This window comes from Poecile atricapillus, chromosome 3 (assembly GCF_030490865.1).
Source record: "Poecile atricapillus isolate bPoeAtr1 chromosome 3, bPoeAtr1.hap1, whole genome shotgun sequence".
Classification (NCBI taxonomy): Eukaryota; Metazoa; Chordata; class Aves; order Passeriformes; family Paridae; genus Poecile; species Poecile atricapillus.
In genome coordinates this window covers 65,934,170-65,957,075 of record NC_081251.1, presented here as the reverse complement: position 1 = coordinate 65,957,075, position 22,906 = coordinate 65,934,170, and the positions used below count along the sequence as shown (strand labels likewise).

General features: G+C 38.4%; 1 protein-coding gene across 2 annotated transcripts in view; it reads right to left on the bottom strand.

Annotated features, from left to right (window-relative positions):
• Positions 1-7,353: 7,353 nt before the first annotated feature.
• Positions 7,354-22,906, bottom strand: part of UTRN (utrophin) — a 307,480-nt gene continuing 291,927 nt past the window's right edge. For both annotated transcript variants that reach the window (XM_058833987.1, XM_058833985.1), the window contains 6 exons: positions 21,218-21,376; positions 20,600-20,843; positions 14,309-14,417; positions 12,792-12,878; positions 10,121-10,143; positions 7,354-9,485 (listed from right to left, as the gene is read on the bottom strand). In XM_058833987.1, the coding sequence (XP_058689970.1) occupies positions 9,477-9,485; positions 10,121-10,143; positions 12,792-12,878; positions 14,309-14,417; positions 20,600-20,843; positions 21,218-21,376 (631 nt within the window). In that variant the 3' untranslated portion in view covers positions 7,354-9,476. The remainder of the gene's footprint in view (positions 9,486-10,120; positions 10,144-12,791; positions 12,879-14,308; positions 14,418-20,599; positions 20,844-21,217; positions 21,377-22,906) is intronic.

The following is a 22,906-nucleotide window of genomic DNA, read 5'->3' as shown; positions in this document are numbered from 1 at the left end:
TTGTTTTATTAATATAGTTCCTTCTATTTCTGTTATTGATGAAACTTAGAAATTGTGGTATAATACATATATATTTTAGGCTATGGTATGGTGTTAAAGCAAAAATTACTTTTGTTTATATAACCCAAAGACTGAAAAAGATAGTCAGAAACCTCTCTGCATTCTTACATGATCTTATCCAGATGAAGACAGTAGTCCTCCAAGTCCTCCAAGGGAGGAATTTATTACACTTCAGTTATCAGGGAGTGTGAAACTCAGCGGCGCCAAGAAGATTGATCGCCAAGAAGGGGGCGAGTTAAAACTAAACAAAGAAACATCTAAAACTTAAGAGAAATGTTTGAATCATGTATGAGAATTCTGGTTTTAAGGGACAATCCTTTGTTAGTAAGCTGTGCCCTCAATGCTGAGGTACCCAGCCGTATTTGTATATTTTACTTTATTTCTATCTCCTAATTGTCTTTCTATTAAACTTTCTAAATTTTATATAAAAAATATGTGAACCTTGTTTTTCACAATATGAGTCAATGCCTGGGAAAGCAAGGCATCCTACTTCAAGAAGAATGGCTAAATGAAAGTGGCATGCTAGGAAATATTTATCTCCTAATCCCATTTTTCTCCTAATCCCATTTTTCTAAATAGTGTTTCAAGTACTGTGATTTGCAGGAAAAGAGAACCGAACTGCCTGCAGTAACAAGAATATGAATAGTTACCACAAGAATTTCTTTGCCAAATGCCACCAAGCTCTGAGTCAAGCCGGTTAACCTGGAAGCCAGCAGCCTCATCTATCACCTACTGCCTTTTCCATGGATGGTCATGTGGTGTCCCAATGCAGAGTACTCTGGCAGCAAGGGGAGGCTGTCCTAACAAAACCAATCTGCACATCAAAGGGAGTGACTATTTCTATTTTTCTGGGGATACTGAGGAGGTGGGTCCAGCTTTGGACACTTGGTACAGACCCTTGCCATGAAATGGGTAGCACAATCTGCACTTTGAGAAATCAGATGAGTTTGAAAGCAAGAAAAAAAAAAATCTCTTCTGCTAAAGCTATCACTAATTTTCCTGTCACAGCAAGCAAGCAGCATTCTGGGGAGGAAGAGATTCCAAGTCTAGGCAGCTGTGATGGATCTGCATTTAAGAAAAAAGAAAAAAAACAAAAACCAAACAACAACAACAAAAAACGCACCTATAGAAGTTAAAGCTGCTGATGGGAGTTCTTTCTCCTGGCCAATAACTGGCCATTTCTGAAAATTAACAGTAGTTTTGGCCATTGAAAGGTGAGATCAACCTGTGAACACCCCCCTTTAAAACCTAAGCCCGGGAATTTCTCTCTCTTTTTGTTTCCTGGCTGTGAAAGGTAACAGAGCTCCAGCTGGCTCCCGTCCCCTGCCCAGGCTGTGCGGCCCGGGCTGGGCTGGGCTGGACCTGCCGCGGTCCCCGGGCAGGAGATGGGGCCTGAGGGGCTTTTCCCTTTCCTGGGCTGGGCTGGGTCTGCCGCGGTCCCTGGGCAGGAGATGAAGCCTCCGGGGCTTTTCCCTTTCCTGGGCTGGGCTGGGTCTGCCGCGGTCCCTGGGCAGGAGATGGGGCCTGAGGGGCTTTTCCCTTTCCTGGGCTGGGCTGGGTCTGCCGCGGTCCCTGGGCAGGAGATGAAGCCTCCGGGGCTTTTCCCTTTCCTGGGCTGGGCTGGGTCTGCCGCGGTCCCTGGGCGGGAGATGGGGCCTGAGGGGCTTTTCCCTTTCCTGGGCTGGGCTGGGTCTGCCGCGGTCCCTGGGCGGGAGATGGGGCCTGCGGGGCTTTTCCCTTTCCTGGGCTGGGCTGGGTCTGCCGCGGTCCCCGGGCAGGAGATGAAGCCTGCGGGGCTTTTCCCCTTCCCGGGCTGGGCTGGGCTGGGCTGGACCTGCCGCGGTCCCCGGGCAGGAGATGGGGCCTGAGGGGCTCCCCCCGGCCCCAGGCCAGGCCGGGCCGGGCCGGGCTCTGCTGCTCCCGGGAAGCTTTCGGGGTGGCTGAAGCTTTTCCCAGGGGGGTCTCCCAGCTCTGGGCGCTGCTGAGCTGAAACCCGGCACCCTGAATACCTGCGGCTTGAGCCAGCCTTTAACACTTTCACTACCCAGATGAGACCTGCAGATTTAATCCTTCTTCCAAGAGAGGAAGAGAGAGTGATCAACATGTAGAGAGACAACATAAACAATAAAAGCCAGTGAGGAAAGGAATTAAGCGTCAGATGGAAAGAAAATAAGGAGATGCCTTAATAAGCTGAATTATTCTTTTGGTAAGGCCATGGAGATGGACAATAATGTTCTGAAAAAAACTCCTTTAATTCATGAAAAGGTATTTTGAGGGGAATGAAGTATTTCAAAGTGTAAATCTGAGCAAAAGGTGAAGTAGTTGTGATTCTATGAGATGCTGGAACAAAAACAGAGAAGTGAGAGTTGCTGAAGACTTGTGGCCCCTAAGAAGAAAAGAGAAAACTTCTGTTCCCAGAGATGATCACAGAGACAGATGAAGAGAACTTTTGCCTTTTAATAACTCATCCTTAAAATGACACCCCTTAAATTCATAACCCATGAACACACCTCAGAGTAGTGTGAAATGGGAAGAAAAGACTGATGGCAGAGTTTTCCGGGCGGCTGGCATCAGAAAAATAGAAAACCATGAAAAAAATGGTTTTCTTGTGAAAAACTCTATAATATGACAAAAGAGAACTTCTTTTTCTCTACAAAGACTGAAGAAAAGACTATTATATAGTTGAGACTGCTTTAACCGCCAAGTTTTGTCTCTATGTTGTCAATTAGACAAGGGAATAGTTGGGTGGTGGGGAAAAAGGGTTTCTGGAGGTTTTATTCTGGTTTCTTATCCTTGTAGTTTTGTTAATAAACTTTCTTTACTCCTTTTAAGTTTTAAGTCTGTTGTGCCCTTCTCCTAATCCATATCTCAGAGCAAGAAATAAGTTAAGTTTTTTAGTAATTTTTTAGCTAGTGCTTTAAAAACCATGACAGCAACAAACTGACAAATACTGTTTGCGTATCAAGTCTGGCTAGTGTTTCATAATAAACTCAACTGTTACTCTGATCATTTACTGTCATTTCACTGGTTTTACTTTTCAGTCTACAAGCATCATCTTTGCAGGAATTGGGATTTAGGGGATGAAATAACATTGTTATTCTGCTCATGTTTCAGCCACTCAGGTTTTCTATTTGTTCATGTCTGTATTTTAATAGAAAATTGATAAGTGCTGTAATTATAGTCTGTTGAAAGCAAGTAGGTCAGAGCCACACTTTCCATTCCAAAGGGGCTGCTGGCTCTGGAGAGACAGAAATACAGCTGGATGGTTTTAGTTGTCTGGGTGTTGCTGCCATTCATTAGACTTCTCACAACTGCTCACCAAAATACTTTCAGAGATACTAAACAAAAGCAGCCAAAGCATCTGTGTTTAAAAGATCCTCTACTCATGTATGGACATTCTCTGGCAAAATATTGTTTTGGGACATCATGCAAGGATTATACTAACTGGTGAGGGAAAATTTCTTAGAGCATACTGGTGACAATTTCTTCATGTAAATGACTGAGAACCTGGTGAGAGATCTTGCTGGACCTCCTATTCACAAAGAAAGAATGGGAAAGGGATGTGAAGGTTAAGGGCTGCTGCAGCTACAGTGACCATTAGATGACAGTGCTCAGGATTCCAAAGGGATTAAGGCAAAAAGCGGGATTGCCTCCCTGGGTCTCAGGAGAGCAGGCTTCAGTCCGTTTGGGAACCAAGAAGAATTCAGATATACACCCCCCCAGTTCAGCAGGGATATAGGGTTAGGAAAGCCAAGACCTGATATGGGATACAAAAGGTGTAAAGAATCACTTTGATGACTACAGCAGCAGAAAAAAAGCAGGCTGGGAAAAACATGAGCTCACTGGTGAAGAGGACCTGGTGACAAAGGGCCAGGAATGTCTGATATTACTGAATCCCATCTTCATCTCAGTCTTTACTAGCAAGTCTGGAGCAATGAAGATGTCCTCCTCCTTGCTGAAGATTCAGGTTAGGGATCACTGAAGCAAACTGGATGCACTGAACAAACTGCCCATGGGATGTGTTGGGACATACCCAGGAGTGCTGTGAGAAGTGGCTGATACCATTGCAAGACTGCTCTTAATTACCTTTGGAAGGCCATGGGAAACAGAAGATCCTGAGGACTGGAAGAAGGTAAATATCACTTTGATCTTCAAGAAAGAGGATCTAGGTAATCCTTAACTTTCCTTACTTCTGTTTGCATTTAAATTAGTGATGTGGTTTGTCAGTGGCAGTTTCTATTGTATCTTCTGTCTGTTCTCTTATTTATTAAGAGATGTATTAAGGTATACAACTTCATTTATGGGTTCAGTGAGTGATCTCTCCTGTCCTTAGCTCAGCTCATAAACTTTCATTGTATTTTCTCTCCCAAGTCCAGTTGAGGAAGGGAGTGATAGAGCAGCTTTGGTGGGCACCAGGCATCCAGCCAGGGTCAACCCACCTCAGTCAGAAAACCAGACATTTTCAGTATTTATCTGACTGCATAAAGATAGTTGCTAACAAGAGCATGAATAGTTAATCTGTAAATACAATTTAGAGATGACAATAAGAGAGGACAGATAGCAAAGCATAGATGCTGAAGTGGTGAGGTTTTTTTAAGTTTTTTTCTCCTGTCCAATTATTTCAAGACTAGCACAGCTAGTAATTCTAGGCAGCTCCCCTGGATTCTGCTTTTAATAAGCATACTAACAGAGCAGGTTTCAATTTATATGATACCTTTGTGTTGGCTGTGCCAGTTTTTTGCAGTGCTGAGATGCCTGAGAAAATGAGCTGAGCCAGCCCACTCCTGGTGTCTCAGAGGTGTTTAGAAAAGCTGATGAAAACACTACCTACCCCTTCTGAAGGTGGCTACTGCACTTGCATGCAGCAAGTCTTCTTTCTTATGTATTAATTTAAGTTGTAAGGACTGTAATTTCTGCTGGTACGTGATGAAAGTGGCACTAAAGACAAGATATGTTCCCACAGCTATGTGAGCCAAGAATGATTTCACCTTTTCTATGCTCAAGAACATTGTCTGAGGAACACAGCAGCTGATGACTACTGAGAGCTTTTTCTTGCTTCTAAGATGCACAAGATCTCTTCCTGCTCAAATATTATTTTCTCCTCTAAAAGTTGTTTAGTTTTTTTTTTTTCATACCCCACTGTTACTAATTTACACCTTGCCAGGATTTGTAAGACTGATTTTATTGCTGCTGTTGTGGGAACAGAATTCTCAGCCATATGGCATGACATCTTCATTTCTGTGTGACAGGAGACAGAATCCATTTTTCAGTTTTGCAGTGCTACAAAAAAATGCCTTCATGAAGGCTTTTCTTAGGGAAACTTCATATTTTGGTCTTCTGCATAAATCCAAAACCTGCCCATTACAGTAATATAGTTTTAATTTGGCTGAACTTAAGTTTGTTTGTTTTTTAAATTTTGTCATTTGGTGGGCTTTTGGGGGTTGTTTTTTGGTTGGTTGTGTTGTTGGTGGCTTTTTCCCAACTGTAGAAATAACAAAAGAGAGGACAGAACTCCTGACCCAAGACAGGGAGGTGCCACAAATTGTCATGTGCATACTCATGGTCTCTGTCCAGTATTTCTGACTTAGCAGGGCTGGTGTCTCATAATCTAACTATTGTGGTTTTGAACATGTGAGGAGCCTTTTCTTGGTCCAAAAAGAAATAATACCACCCATACTAAGATGATTGTTTCACTGTGAAAGTTCCCCTGAAGATGAAGCCCCAATAACAGAAGGATTTCTACCCTCTGATTTTAATTAGATGCATCAATGTTGCATCTTCTCAGAAAAAACAAATTGACATGTTGATAATACAGCTTAAGGTTGTTTTCTAATGAGAATTTAAACTGATATTCTATCAACCAATCCATCCATTCTGGGCTGTGCAGGAGCTGTCCCTCCTGATGTTTTGCATAGATGCATATTTTGGACTGAGTCATAATCCTTCTCATGAGAAGTATCAGGTTGGCTGTATTGGGCCTGAGAGAATAACAGCACAAGAGGCTGGTCAGTGCTTAAAGATAAAGGCTGGGTGAAGGGAGGAAGTGCTCACCATTGCACTGTGCATGGAGGACCAGAGGTGGCCACACTGTCCCCAACACCCTTGAGACAAGTCCTGTGGCTGGTGAGAAGTGGGTGCCATTCTGTTCCCCCTGTCAAGGGCCAGGACCTTTGTGGCACAGCACTGAAGGATGATTTTCAAGCTGAGTACCTTCCTTACAGGTGGCAGCATCACAGAACTCTGGCACCTGCTACCTTGGCAATTGAAGTACGGAGGATACAACTTGTGGATAGAAGCACTTTCATAAATTATTCCCAAAGTCAGGCCCTTTTACTGATCCATACCCCTCTCTTCTGCTGCCTCCTACTCTACAAACATATAACTAAAATGTTTACTTTTTTTAAAATTACAGGTTGTGTGGTTTAATACGTGCTTTAATCTAGTAGTCTCTTCCTCTTAAGACACATTTATTGTTCTAAATACAGACCTTAATTTGACTTGGTATGTTACTATTTCTGTAGTTAAATTCATTGCTAACTGCTAAATCCCTTAAATAATGATATTTCCCTACAACTTATTTGTTAGCTATCGTTTCACAAACTGAGGGAATAGGTCATCACTTTGACACTTACATTTGATATTTGTTAGAGTTAAAAAAAAACAAACAAACAAAACCAAACAACTAAATGTTAAACCAGTGCTGTTATGATAAGGAACAGAATTGTCAGGGCTTTGGACCTTTTCTTTTTTTTTTTTAGAAGGGTAGCAATTCTAACACAGTCATTAACATCATTTGCATTAATGCAAATACCTAAAACCAGCAGAAGGTTGAAAATATACTTTCTGACTGAATACCTAATGCTGTGGGTTCAGCTGAGCATGTTGACTGAAAGCCACCAAAAACCTGAAGACTAATTTACAGTTCTCCTATTTGACACAGCTTCATGCATTATTGCTGTTCAGTAGTACATATTTACATATACAGAACATTTAAAAAGAAAAAGCAGTATGCTTCTCAGTGATCAGATTTACTATCTGTCATGAAACTGAGAAGGATTCCAGACTAAAATCACTAAGGATGGAAAACTGGAGAAAATATGCAAGATTTATGAAGAAAAAAACACTGCTTAGTCTCATTTATATAAACTCAAACCACACAGAGAAAAAGCTACGACATAGAAATTGACTATCATAGCTTGCTCATGTTAATCTTCAGAATGAAATTTTCAGCATTTAGCAAAGAGAAGATTGCTAGATTTTGGCAATTTTGGAAGAACTCCATACTTTTTCTCATGTTACTGCAATATATTTCTTTTATTTATTATTGTCTCAGAGGAAGAATGTTACAATGTAGTGTTTGAAGCAGCATTTACTTGGCAGCAGAGGACAAGGGATGCATACAAACACAGGCAGAAAAACAACTTTATACATAACCTCATATTCAGAACAAAAATAAAACCCACCAAATTCACTACTGATTTCTTTTTATACTTATGTTGGGAATATTTTTAAAGATTCTTTGCCTAGAGAATTATGTAGCTTGATAAAAGCCAAGTACTTTGCAGAGAACAGAATATAAAGCTATTTCCAATACTACTTATGAAGATAGGTCTGAGGTAGAAAGGTGGTCATGGCTTTCCTCTTCTGTAAAATCTGGGGTTTTTTCTTCTCAGAAAAACTACATTACATTTTAATAGGAGCCAGCATCTTCTTGTCTCACCTTGAGAACTTTGCTCCACTTGCTCAAGACTAACACTTAGCATTACTACAGTTTTTCAGACACTAAGTCCTACATCACCTCTGAGAGGTAAAAGCACTATCACCCCCATTTTACAGATGGGAAAACAGAGGCAGAGTGGTTAAATGACTTGCCAAAGGGGTCAGAAAGAACTGGCACTGGTGCCAGCAGTGGAAGGTGGTCAACACTGTGCCTGAATCACTCCTTGAGCAGCAGCAGTTCAGGAGTAAATACTGTGGGTGCAGGACAGTCTGGCTGGCAAAACTTCACAAAACCATTGGAAATTCCTGACCTGCTCTTTTAATGTCCCCTAGCACTTTTTAGTAGCAGTAGAGAATTTTACACCTCTTTCAATACTATTTTGAGATAAGTTTTTCTTTCCTTCAGTGATAATTAAGAACAACACAGCTTTTTTTCTCTTTACTATATATGAGAGATATTGCATGCAGTTTTACCAATTAAAGGTATGTTCTAGAATTAAAGCAAGTGTTCATGCAGCATTGTAAACTCTGTGAAGGAAGTAAAATCTCTTATGATAATCTTTAAACTACAGATCAGCTGATCAGTGCCATAACTTGCCCATAATTATCAAAAGTACATAAATAAATTATTTCAAAGATAAGGATGATCTGCAAGATTACAATGCCAAATGATAACATCTAAGTGCACTGCAGTTCTGGAGGAAGTTTTGTTGCTAATAGTATTGGAAAGGGCTTTCTAGTTGTCTCTTCATTTCCAAGAGGCAGACAAAAGAAAGGAATCTCACAGAAATGAGCTTTACTTCATAGACTGTAAATTCCAAAACTTGAAGCAAGTTTGGCCCAGCAGGGAACAGCAAAGCTTTGTCTCTGAACAAAGTTGGGAAAGATTACACTAACTTAGAGCATAGCTTAAGTTGGTTTTAGTAAGAACTAAATCCTCTTTTTAGCTATCTCCTGATTCAAAGTAAAGTAAGGCTTAATAAAAATAATCCTCCAAATGGAGTGTTGGCTGGAAATAATGAAAAGAAAGTTAAAAATACCGCTTAGGTACATAAGAATACTACTTATGACTTGAAATGAGAGTTTACCTTCTTTAACTGAATTAAAATATTGTATCTTGCATCCAATATTGTTAACCAGTAACAATAATGCAGATTATGGGAACTTCATATGCCAATGCTGAAAATAATGCAAGGATATTCTGAAATCTGTGTGGTCAGATGGTTAGCATATAAATAATCAGTATAGAATATTACATGTGTGAGAATATAACTAAGAGTATTTTACAATGCAAAAGCAAAGAGCTGAAAGGAATGTATAAATGTAACGTTTTGCTCCAAACTCCTTATGCAGTTCTCTTTACGATTATCAAAAAGAACGTATATAAAGCCCCTGCCCCTTTTCCCCTGGCTGTATATTTATACAAATCAGTGACAAATATTCCACTGCTTGTTAATTTACAGTTGCATAGAAAGGGAAGAAGGAAAAAAAAAAAAAAAGAAGGTACTATAAAAACAACATCCTCGTCTTTGGGTATTCAGTGTTGTACTGTTTCAAGTAGAACACGCGGTCGGAGCGCACGGCGTGTTCCGGGGTCCCGTGCAGGTTTGTGATGAGGCGGAATGCGCGGCTGGCAGGTTGCAGAACAGGGCTGTGCTGCACGCCAGGAAGCACTGGCTGACATCCCAATGAACACTTCACATGGCCTGTTGTGATGAGGAACAGCATCAGTACCATGTGTCAGCACACACAGAAACTTCTCACTGCTCTGGGCTCAGTCACCTCAGGACTGTGACGTCATCTTACAAAAGCCATATATTTTAAAAATTTACATGTATTGGCTTGAGACTCAGCAAATAACAGGCATACAGTTAAAAGAAATCCAAGTTTACAATATTGCAGTCCTTGAAGTGGTTGCCTATTCAGCACAGACAGCTTAATCTAGTGCCTAAGGTGCTGTGTGGCTCCTGATCCTTGTGTACAGTGCCCACAGCTCCTGATGGTGAAGCTGTGGGCACCAGGACACAAGGACGTATGGACAAATTCTTTGCAAGAACCAGCTTTGATCTTGCAAGCTGATGCTCGCTTGAAGCTAATTGGCCCAAATAAATGCGAGCTGGTTCCATGTGGAACCTGCAGAACCTGTGGCAGTGCCTGAACTAGTAGAAATTTTCTGTTACCTATGATATTCCAGAATCTGGCCTTTCTGTTGTATCAGTCTAGCTCTCAAATAGATCTCTAGAAAAAAACAGACAAAACCACCCCCTCCCCTTTGCTTTAATGGAACTTTTCACTGGCTTTGTTTCCAATGCCTATGCAAGTATGCAAACATGTCTCATACCTGTGGTCTGCCACTGAAACTTGCTGCAAATAGAAAAAAAAAAAAAAAGGTTAGAAATTTACATGATTCTGCATTTTGACAGTTTAAAAACAAAGTTATTATTAGGAAAATACATACTATAGAAGAAAAAAAGACTTATCTTTAAAAGACTATACATTTAATTAAAATGTGTTCTAGTGGTTTAATTCTTCACAAACTTACTTTTAACAATTTTATAGCATTATAATGATACAGCTAGTAAGAATTGTTTCACTTTCATGATTTGTAGCCACAGAAACCCCCGAGTGTTGTATTACAGTAACATCTGTTTAAAATTCACTGTTCTGGGCATCACTGAGATGCACAGACAAGACTTCTGCAGTGTTGTACACCTGCCTACTTCTGAGGACCAATGACATAAACAAGGAAGGAAAAGGGGAAATTATATCCATGATCAGTGGATCTCATGGACAAAAAAACCAAAACCAAACAACAAAACAAAAAACAACTAAAACCACCATTGAAGGCATTGTTGGCCTTACTATATAAATAATTGCTTCATAAAGGATATTTGATATAAATAGACAGATTTCAAGATGAATTATAACCTGAAATCCATGAAAACAAATAAAGCAAGTAAGACAATTATCTCTGTTAAACAGTCAAAATGGGATAAAAATTATCTGCATAAGGCTCAGATACTATTAACTCCTTGATAGAGGCTTTGGCCATGGCAGAAGAGACAAGTAAAGAAGAGGGTGAAGCTTTCTACTTCTTGGTTTTTGTTTTGTTAATAATTGGACATGAGATGTTTCATATGAAGGCTGTTTTGATAAAATTGAGTTTGGGTATAATAAAGAGGCTAAGGATGTTATTTTTTAAGGTTAGGAATACCGTGCTGCCTAGACAGTCCATGGAATTTACATAATTTGAAGTCTTACAGAACAGATTTGACAACTGTCTGGCCAGGAAGAGATCCCTCTCCAATGGCCACAGGAAAAGGTGATGGACTTAATGACAGACAGTATCTGTCTTCCTTAGCAAAACTCAGAGTGTAATGCACTTTGTTGGGAAGAGCAGACTAATAATCCTCATTCCAGGCTTCTAAAACATTTAAGATATGAACCTGACAGTCAAAAAAAATTTACTCCCAAGTAAAAGATGTTATAGAGTGACTGAATGAGAGCAAATGTAAGTAGTACTTACTAACTGGGGCAAGGTGGTTTAGCCTGACAACAGGGAAAAAATCACATGAAATTTGCCTTCTTTTAATCTTATATGCTCAGATAGACTTCACAATATGCATGGGCCATGGTTTTCACTAGCAGTATTCTCCTGTCTCATTCAAGGTGCTTGTTCATGGAATCAGAGAAATTTTTTTCTGTTTTACAGTCCTGGAGAACAGCCAGCATGACCAATGCAATTTACTTTATATTGATTTGGGCCAAATGACCATGTAGCTGTATAGTAATTATAGCAAGACAGTAATTTGCAAAACCAAGAACAAATGCTTGAGTTGCACTTTATATTGATTAGTATACACACACCCTCAAGGTGTGCTGAGCAGCTGCACTAGATGTTGACTTCAAATGAGATGCTCCTTAGAATTAAATCCTTAATTTGCAGAACAAGGGGCTCTGAATTGTTGAACTCATCAAAAATCAAAAAAGACAGCTGAAACAAGACCTTTTTACTAGAACACAATTTTCTTTTTAAAAACATGCAAGGTGCACCTTACGTGATGTAGTTTGTCACAGCCAAACAATGTATGGTCTAGAGATAAAAGGGGTATTGTAACAGGGTTCACAGAGCTTTCAAAACAGCAGAGTTGAGTCTTGATGCTTCCAAAAGGACTGTGCATAGACACTCTGACCTTTGCCTTTTAAAACTGACCATTATTATTACGTTTCATTTGAATCTTTCAACAGTTTTGAGAATATATCAAAGCTTTCACTACTGTTTTTCTAAGGCAAAAGAGCTGAAATATACATATCTAGAGAGAGACGTGTATATGCATATATGTATATGCATATATGTATTTTACAAAACCCACCAAAATACATGAGACAGCTCCTCACTTTTGCAAGTACAGAGACACTGGAAGGAGGAGGAGGATCAGTGGAAATATATGTCAGTTGATAAAAGACATGCATAGGAACAAGCTGGTTTTCCTTTTGTTCTCTCTTTAATAGACACTGAATAAAACATCAACTTCCAATGCATTTAAGCAGGGAAAGGTGTTACGTGCTGCATTCTCAGATGTCCTCTGGTCTATTTAATAACTAGTTCAGTAATTAGTGTAAGGACCTTTTTTTTAAACTTTATAACAAAAACTGCATTCAGAAATTCTGAATCTACTTAATTCACTTAAGTTCCACAAAAGGTTTTTATCAGCAGCTAGTGAGATTCTAGATCCTTCTCCTTATGTGGACACCACTGAAAATTCCACATTGAGCTACTGGCTTTTCTTATAGTGAATTGCTTCCACTTAAAACAAGAACATTTATCTACCTTCACAAATAGTGTTATTGAGGCATTTTAATGAACAAAATTATATAGCTTGCATATTTACACAAGAAATCTCCTCAGAGATATTTACTTTCCTAGTCAATATCACAAGAATGATTTTTTTTTTCCAAAAGACCATCTCAAATTCGATATGATTCTCAGAGACATATTTTGATAAACTTACAGCAGCAAGCTGGAAATGTGTTGTTGATTTGCTCCATAACATCTGTTAGATCTGTGTTGGTATCATGAGGTGGAACTAACAAGTCATCTGCAGATATGACAACAAAAACAGGAATTTTGTAACAAGAGGAGAAAAAAAAGGACAACAACATTCTAAAAGGCATTCTTAGCCAACCTTCCAGTTAAATACTCCTGTATATTTCCAGGGAAATATACCTGAAGCCTTTGTACTGTGCAGGAACTACATTAATAATTGCTAGCCTTGGGAGACGACATGAAAGTTACATTATTGATTTGTAGTTGTATTAATTTCTCTTTTATTAAAACTTAACCATTGCATCCAGGATTTAACTAGAAGTTACCAGCAAGGAACAGTATATAAAAATTTACAGTTAAAATAAATAAAATTACAAGATGATGGAATTAAGCTCAGTAGCTACTCAATTAAAATTCTATTCCAATTGCAGATGATTTGTCATGTAACTTTCAGAGTGAATACACAATTTTTCCTCTGAAAAAATCCCAACATTTATCTTTTAAGCGGTCTTTATTCAATATGTACCAGCCTTTTCAGTAGTGCTAAAATCCTCCTTGCCATGTCTTTGAAAAATGATGGTTAAATTTAGCCAAGAGAATGGTTAGGGAACATAACTGGCTGAGTTGTTGGCAGTTTTATTGGACAGCATCTTTTTACTGCATGAAATCAGACTCCAAGAAGTTCAATGTTTTTCCAGATAAAATAAAAACATATGTTAATGCTGAATGAAAAATGTTTAGAATATTTTTCCCGTTTTCTACAGAAACAAAATAATACTTAATCTATAACACGTGGCTTAAAAAAAAACCAAAACAGGCGGAACTGGTACCTAAGATAATTTGAGAAAAATATTTTCCTTTTTCCCCTACTTTTGACCATGAAATGGTCTATAGTTATTTCTGGTAACTCACGGTGAAATTAATGAGTTCTGATGCTGGAAAATTTAAAATATTCTTTCAAAAGAGAAGTCCCTTTATGTGCAAGAGCCTGTACCCATAAATATTGAATTATTCCTAAAGATGTGAACCTTTTGGGAGTGGGAACATCAAAATACCGGGATAAGCAGAGGTTACACAAGAATTTTTAAAGCAGACAGCAAGTGTAGATTACATGATTTGGACATTTGGTCCTGTATCTGACAGGGGTCCATGTGTTTGTAGGACAAACAGCTCTTGGCCACTTCAGTCTGATGAAGTCTGGTTCCCCTTTCAGTGAGGATGGATTTGCCCAGTAAATTCACTTAGTGAGAACAGATGGAACCAAGGAGTCTATCGACAAAAGTCTGTAATTCAGAGTCATGTAGATCCTTGGGACACTGCAGCCTTTCACAAGTGTGAGGAAGCAACACCTCCAGCTGCACTGAGGAGAAGCATCGCAAAGATCCGCTCCTTTTGATTTACAAATCTTTCCAGAAGGTGCCAACAAAGCTATCCAGTAGTCACTATGGGCCCATGAGCACATTATCTGATGTGAACACTCACCTGTCTGGTGGAACTGTGAGCCTGTGTCCTGCTCCAGCGGGAAGCTGAGGACAGAGTGCTGGGGCGAAGCACAGGGGGAGGCGCCATTGACCCGGGAATCTGACTCGGGCTACATTAAAGACAAGACACAGATTTATGTTACTTATATCCTCATAATTATATTCAGATAATAATTGTAGGCTTGTATGCAGCCATCTTGTTCCTTTCCTTTTTTATGTGCTCTTTCTTGTTTGTTCTCCAAACTACTGAAAGTTGGCTTAGGTCTATACAACTAATGAGGGGGAAAAAACCATGAAAAACCAATCAAGAACTTGTTAAAAGAAAATTTACACTTAAGAACAGCTCTTACAAGACGCAGCTGATGGTCTTGTTAAAAACAACATTCTATTGTATCACAAAAACACAATGTAATGTACAACACACACAGTACACCAAGGTTCCCAGTCCAGCTCTGCAGAAAGACTACACAATGGGATTATTTGGGTTGTATTTATCTGCAGGAGTATATACACACATACACACACACAAACAGGACATTCAGCTAGGAGCCCATAAAAAGCTTTACTAGGTATGCTTAGGAACAACTGTTCAATCATGAACAGATTTGTAGAACTTCAGAATCAAATGAAGACTAAAGACAGATTTGAAACAACTTCATTAAATCTCAAAAGTGGTAGCCAGGCATCACTCCTGCTGATGCTGCTTTTCAACCACGTGGAAGACAGCAAATTTGCAGGGATTAGTACTATGTAAAAATCTGTACTATATAGATTCCTGAAAATTATGAGAAATAACTTATATACTTTGAAAAAAAGCTTTTCTGGACTCTTAAATTCACTTGAAGAACCACTGAAATTGGTATTTCATTTAGCTCTAACCATGTGTGTGTTTGAGGTTACATTTAAGTATACATACATGGATAGAAAATAAGAAAAGCCTATAGCAACTCAGAAATATTGGAAGGGGCCTTATTCAGGCTTTTTCCCTTCTTTACCTTCCTTCTTTTAAAAATTCCTTTGAGGAAGACACTAGTAATACAGTATTTGAGCTCTGGAAGTAATTGTTCTGAAAAAAACAGAAATAAGTGAAATAATATTTATATCTGAGGTAGATAAAGCTGAAATTGTTGTTGCTGTCACTAATCTTTTTAATAGCAAATCATTAAATTACTTCTGAACAGCTTAAGAAGCATGTTATTTAAGTAAATCTATCAAAAGCAGATACTGAAGTATTACAAAAGATCATTGCTTTTAAGGTCCTTTTGAAACTGAGCAAATAAACCTAGAATAGCTATGAGACTTTTTGCAGAGTTAGAATCAGAACAGCTGTTGATTGGTACACAAGTTAGCTCCTTAGCACTTCACAGCCTTAACTGAAATACTCAATTTCTTGAGATAGCTTCCAACTTAACAAAAACAATCTTCAGTAAAACTTCTCTAAATCTCATCTCTTTCAGCATGACAATACTAAAGGCCAGGTTTGACTAGAAGAATAAACCAGGAAATATTAGTCTGCATTGGAGACAAAGAAAAATGGAAATGTTTTCAAGCCAGAGAAAGATTTTACTGTCAAGACACTTCTATGAATAGTGAATTACTATCAAGTAGTTAAGTAATTTGCTGCTCAGTACCAGGCTTCAATCCAGCTAAAGAGTCTAAGTAAAATGAGTGTGGTGATTTTAAGTTGGAGAAGCCTGGGATAATTTAACCCAGGCAATTCCGTATTGCCAGGAACCACTGTCTAAGATGTCAGAGCTGTCATGGTAAAGAGAACAAGCAAATTCTCCAACGGTTGAGAGTCTTCAATACAGAACAACAAAACTAACTCCAGCAGCAGAGTCACTGCTTGCCCACCCCACAAACAGATGAACAGAGAGAATGTGAATCATCCAAAATGCAAACTTGCACCTGGAGTAAATCTCTGCCTCTGGTGCTGTTCAAGCAGGAACTATGAATAAATTGTGCACAGATGAATGAGGGTGAATGAGAAGATCTGTGCTGGACATACAAAATTGCATCACAGCAACACGTAGGCTCAGTCAAGGATAGTGAGGCACTGCAAAGTCAACAGTTCAAGTTGATAGATAGAAATTAAATGCCTACAAACTCAGGTGGTGAGTTAGTCAAGGTACCACTTCTGTTGTGATAAAAGAACACTGCAGAGCACAAGGACTATCAGTGAATAAAAAGAAAAAGCAAAACATACTTGGAATACCTTACATTGATGTACTATATATTGCTGCAGCAGTCAGAATGAAATATTGCAGCTGGATTTAAAAACAAGTCAAAACCTGCAAAACCACCATCATCTAATTAGATGGCATTGCCTGATTACTTCATTTTCATTTAAATATACTGATAAATGATAAACTACTGTGTAGTTCTAGTGACTGCAATAAAAAAAAAAAAAGCCTAAACAAACCAAAATCTTCCAAATTAAGGACAATATTGTTAAGCAGCTGAAGAGTGGGGCTTGGAGCAGAAAGTGAAGGTTTGTGGTAGTGGTATAATTGCCTTAATATAATATTCAGATACTGGAAAATGTTAAATGCAAAACAGTTGAAGATATAGATATATCGGCACATATTTACATGACTTAACAATTTTATTGTTAGAGAACTTGAGAAAAATAATAGTAGAAAATCACATTCTATTTGACTCCAATTATACAACACCCACAAAATATGAGCACTTCCATCTTAACCCACTTCAGGTGTCATGAAGTTCATGTATTCTTATTCAAAACAATGCAGCAGACAACCCTTGAGCCAGAAGCCAAAACCTCTAGGTATTATTATACACCTGCTGCTTCTTCTTGAAAGAAATAAAAGCAGGGATACTGAGCATGTCTCTATAGAGATGTGGGAGAGGTTTCCAACTCCAGTCTCAGGGAATTTCCAAACTTCTTTTTAGGTAAAACCAAGCAAGATATGAAGGGACAAATAAGTCCTTCTCCAGAAAACTCTGAAATTGTGGTTTTGTTTCTGTATTACAGCAGTTTTAAAAGCATTTCAAAGGAGATATTTAATTCAGCCAGTTTTAATCTAGAGCGCCTTATTTCACTATGCCTCCTGCTGGTGTCTTTCCCAAAGAAGAGCCTGTAGTGCTCTGTGGCTTAATGGATAGCTAAGGTATACCTGCTCTTCCCTTGACTTCTGCTGCTTTTGGTAAAAAACCTCAGTGTCCCCAGTCTGAATCACAAGAAACCTCAAAAATGCCAATTTTACTACCACATTCATTACAGGTGTTTCTTCTTGCTCCAGAGTTTACGCTACAAAAGAAGCCAAATTTGCTGCACTTTTCTGATAAAGCTCCTCTGTTTTCAGCTGGAGAGGGAGTTGCAGCCCCTGTTTACTCTCTGATCATATAGCTGTTGACAGATGATTTTAGCTCCCACTAACTTTAATATCAAATCCAAATGAAACCTCTATTCAGTAGCTCAGAGAAAACAGAGAGAAATACAAACAGACTTTAAATGCCCTTCATATAGGTCTCACTTTGACTTTGCAAATGCAGTATATATAAAGGTTGAAGAAAGAAAAATGAGAATGGATTCTTTGTTTTTTCTCTGTCTGATTAACATGCTGGTATCAAAGCTGTCACATGCCAGTTCTGTTTCACCTTCCTCTTTGGCACCCTAATCAATCAGGCAGACAAAAATGACAACATTCTGTGACAGCTACCAATCCTTTGGGCTTGCTAAAATAAAAATAGTAGGGTAACCTAAGAATTGTGACCTGAAGTAGACAAATGTGCACTGAGGATGCATGCATATTTCTGCTAAAGGTGCTCTCTTAAGAATGTCCTAGAATGCTCTCATCTAGATAAAGCAGTTACTACATGAAAGTTTCTAAATTTCATTAACTCTCTATCCCAATACTTGTGTGTAGACAGAGTCACTCCAATCTTTTGGAGAAAAAAAAAGTCCCAGTATTTTACATTCAGTGGTATAAAACACCAGTCAGGAGGCTAGTGGAGAAGAGGAATGGGGGAACTTGCTGTTGACAGAATAGATAAACAGAGATGGCATGAAATGCCAGCCATGGCAAAAAATATTGCTGTGAAACAGTTGTGTCCTTAATGCTAGTAATTATACTGTTGTTATATATTTTGAGATTGGGACTTAGGAGTATCTTTCTTGCAAGTCATCCATCTTATTAATAAGAAAAGGTATTCCTTCTATCCACTGGGACAGCCAGTAAAAGTAAAATAAATAAATAAATAAAAATAGGCTTCCAATAAAATCCTTCCCCAAGCAGTGAAAGAGATAAAGGCTGTCCTAAAAGGTAGTGGCCAAGCTGATGGAACAACAAACATGCTGAAGAGTGGTCATTTTTTTCAGAAAGGGGGCAATAATGGAAAGCAGTGCTACTTTATAATTCTATCAATGTAAAAATAAATTTCAAAGAACATTACTAAAAATTTAAATTATTTATAACTTCTGAATCCCCATCAGGGGAGTAGCTTCAGCATTCTGGAAATCACTTGTAGAACATCCAGTGTATTAAGTAATGATATGTATAGAAAGGCATATTAACAGCCACAGATATGTATAATGCAGATCTTCTCATGTACTTGACTCTGTATGAGCCACTTTATTAAATGACAGAGGAGAAACAAAGATGTTAGGAAATTATACTTGGAACAATCAGAAGCACGGCATGACTCCCACAGAGACAGGACAATGCGGACAGAAAGCAAAGGAGCCACAGTATACAGTAAATGTGGTGTAAACAGTCAGAAATACTGAAAAAGGTCACCTCTATTCTACTTTACTCTATCTGAACCCAAGAGCTGCACAATGCCTAGAAAATTCCAAAGGCAGAAACTATAAGAAAGAATTACTGTCCCTTCTCCCACCTATTTCATCACAACAGAAGTGTATATCCTAAAGGTGTTACTAAGAATAGCATAAGGATCCAAAAAAGGTTACAAAATTGTGAGATAATCCTCAGATACACTAGGGGAAAAAAAAAAAAAAGGGGGTTTTAAGGAGTGAACAAGTTTCTGCTCTAAGCACTAAGGCGCAAGTGATCACGGGCTTGGCAGAATTTCTGTGTTCTATTCAACCATGTTTCTTTGCAGATTTTGAACCACTCTTTGAAAGACCAAGTATTGACCATATATCCTAAGATCCTTACTTTATAAATTATTAACAGTGCACCAATTGCTCTTTCCTGTGAAATATTACAGCTCCTCAAATACTGATGAAAATGATAGAATAATAGGAGGAACAAAAAAAACTTCTCTGCTAGAGGAGAGGAGAAGTAATTGAACAGATGCATCTAAATCCTATTCAGCCAAAACTGCCTAGAAAAATGACAAAGTCAACCAGTGAAACAAACAGCAAATACCTTAATCCCTGTAATGAGAGTATCGTCTACAGCAGGAACTTAGGCCATTTTAATACCAGGTTCATGTAGCCTGTTTCTTGGCTTAGTTAAATCCTCTACTACATACAGCCAGTCATCTGACTCATGGAAGGCAGGAAACACTTGTCTTATTGTACTCTGACCCAAAATGTAATGATCAATTAGAAGAAAACATTCATACAAATTTATCTTCATTACTCAAGCTTCCCCACATGACACAGTACAAACCTACCATCTCTAACAACACCTGGTGTATGTTACTCCTGTTATTTCTGTAAGCCAGGTGTGTACATGCTGACTTCCAAAGCAATCAGTGTTTGTTCTGCCAACAAGGAAACCCTACGACCTCCAGCAACTGAGAGTTGCTAAAAGGCTCTTCCCTCCAGCATTTGCTTGTGTGAAAGATCAGTTTGCTGTAGCTTATTGGTCTAAATATGCTACTCGAGAGGAACTGCATTTTCAATGTAATTAATTGCTCCCTTGTATTTCAGACATCTTTTGCCATCTGTCTCTGGCATGCTAAGGGAGGTTTGAGTGACTAATTGTGAAAGCAAATAAACATATTATTTAAGGAAAGTGTCTGGGAAAACAAGTCAAACGTGGGATGTGGCTGCCATCACTACTTGAAGTAGCGTATATATTTTCTTCCCATGCTTTTTAATTAATGAGACCTATTGCTCTGTGTTATTCTCAGTGTTTTCTAAGTTCCCATGATCACTCCAGCACTTGCAGTAATTTTCTGCTCATTTGACATGAACCCTGGTTTATACTAGAGAACAAGAAAAAATATCTCATTAGAAATTATTGATTGCAACAGACCAAGAGCGCATGGTGAAACTATCTGCAGTAAAATGTCAATGCCTTTGCTCCACCAAGAAATCCATTGTGCAGAAACAATACGGGACAGAGTGTACAAGTACCTGCTCAAGCAGCTGCCGTAGCCGGTGAAGCTGAGACTCCAATTGTTTATTGTGATCTTCCAATATTTGCATCCTTGCTTCCAAGCGACCTTTATGTTGCCTCAGGAGTTTAGCTTCAGCAATGAGCTCAGCATCTTCAGAAGCATGCTGAGGTGACACAACGGAGTCAGGAGGTGACGCAAGAGGGTTTATTCCTCTCCGAAGATGCTGCTCCTTTAGCTGCTCATATTCTATCTGCAGACTCCTGCGATATTGAGAAGTGGAGGAGAATGACGACTTAATCAAGTAAATGAAAATAAAAGACTTCCTACATCAAACATTGTTAGCATCTCCAACTAACAACACAAATAGCTCAAAGACAATGTTTTGACTTGTGTTCTACGGGGGATCGAGAAAAAGGCAGTGAAGTAAAAGTGAAACTACTTTATTTCTTCACAGACACATCCCTCTTCTATCTAACAGAGCCACGCTATGCACAACATATGCCTTGATTGTGGACTGTTGTTTGGGTTTTTTTTGCTAATATCATGGCTTCTAGGTCTCTCATCTTCAACAGAGTACATGCATGGCTCAAACAGCAACAAAAGAATTCAGACACCAGTAGGATGATTATGAGACCTTTGCTCTTCCTCAAGGTCAGCAATGATACGCTCCAACTCTCCCCGCTCTTCCTTCTCCACTGACTTGAGTATCTGAGCAGGACTCTGTGGCTGACTCACAGGTGACTCTCCTCCCAGTGTCTGACAGTACTGCTGGATAAGGGCATGCTCATCCTCTCTGAAACAGTAAAACAACACAGATAAAGATAAAGCAGTAAAACATTTATTATGTGAGCAAATATCTCTATCAAGTTGAGGGATTTTGTTTGTTTATGGAAAAAGACTAAGTGAGAATTAAGCCTAAAAAGCATGCTGAAAGGAAACCATATAAACATATAATGCACAGGAAAAAAAAGATTCATCTGTAGTAAAGCATCAGTTTAATCTATGCATAAAGAACAAATGCTGCTAGTGGTTTGAAAAGAAAGAGTGAAAACAAGAATCAGTCAGCAATCAAAGATTTGAAATATCTTAAAAATAAGTAAAACAAACAAGCATCTTCTAGATCCTTTTTTTAACAATATGCGACATTTGTGAAATTTTTTGGAAATAATTTTCGTTTGCTAATTTACCTAATAAAATTAGAGAAAAAAAAAAGTCCCATTAAAATTAATGAAAAAAAGGTACATTTTTCTCCCCCTATTTCGATATACACATACAATACCCTGAAATTCTGCACTGGTAATAGATTTCCTTTTTAGAGATTCAGGGACAGAAATAAACTATAACAATGTCCTCCTCCTGACTCACATGAAATTACCTTCTGGTAAGGAGATACAGAAGTCCTGACACTTTCAATTATGCTTTAATACCCAAGTGAATTTTGTTTTGTATAGATGTGCCTTACTTTCCAAGTTGCTGGCTTTTCTCCATAAATTAAGTCAGATAGATAGAAAGTGAAAGATACCACATTCTTAAAACCAGTTTGCTTGCTTGGTTACTTCAAGAAGGATGAATCAACAACAGAAAAACAGATACTACTCATTTTTTAAGAGAAAAATTGCTACAGCAGTATAAATGCTGAAGAAAATTCTCTTTAAATTATCTCCTTTAATTGACTGCAAACCAGATACTCATACATTATGATACCATGAAGTATCGTTACCAACTTTACCCTAAGGATCTCCTACAGTTAAAGCATGGCCAGAGCAGAGTGACACCCACGGGCAGTATATATGCACATATTAAGATATTATTTAGAAAAGAGACTTTTCCACATTAAAAATATTTCATGTGCTAACTTTTTTCCTCCTATTGTTGGAAAGTGTCAGCTTTGAATTCTGCTATCCACTGGTTATGGAACAAAAAGTATCCTCAAGGATTGCCCTTGAAAACAGATGCAAAAAATCAGAAGTTCAATATATGCAAAGTATTTATTTTCCAAATAAAAGAGTAATGGAGATTTTTCAGAGGCTTTTAAAAATATCCTGTCAGTCAATTTAACATCATTCATCACAGAATTTCCAAATGTACCATCTCATTTGAATAACAGTAAAACCAGTTATTTAGAAAAGTACACCCTGGAAGAAACAGCAGTTACTTCTACGGAGAAAAAGAGTCTATAAATAAATGCATGTAAAAGTAAAACACATTAGGTGTCTTACAGGCCATGCATATAGATCAGGGGTTTCCTCAGAAATAAGTTCAAACTCTTGGGACAAAAGGAGAAAATGCATGTGACAGGAACAGTTGTGTTATGACAGTCGCA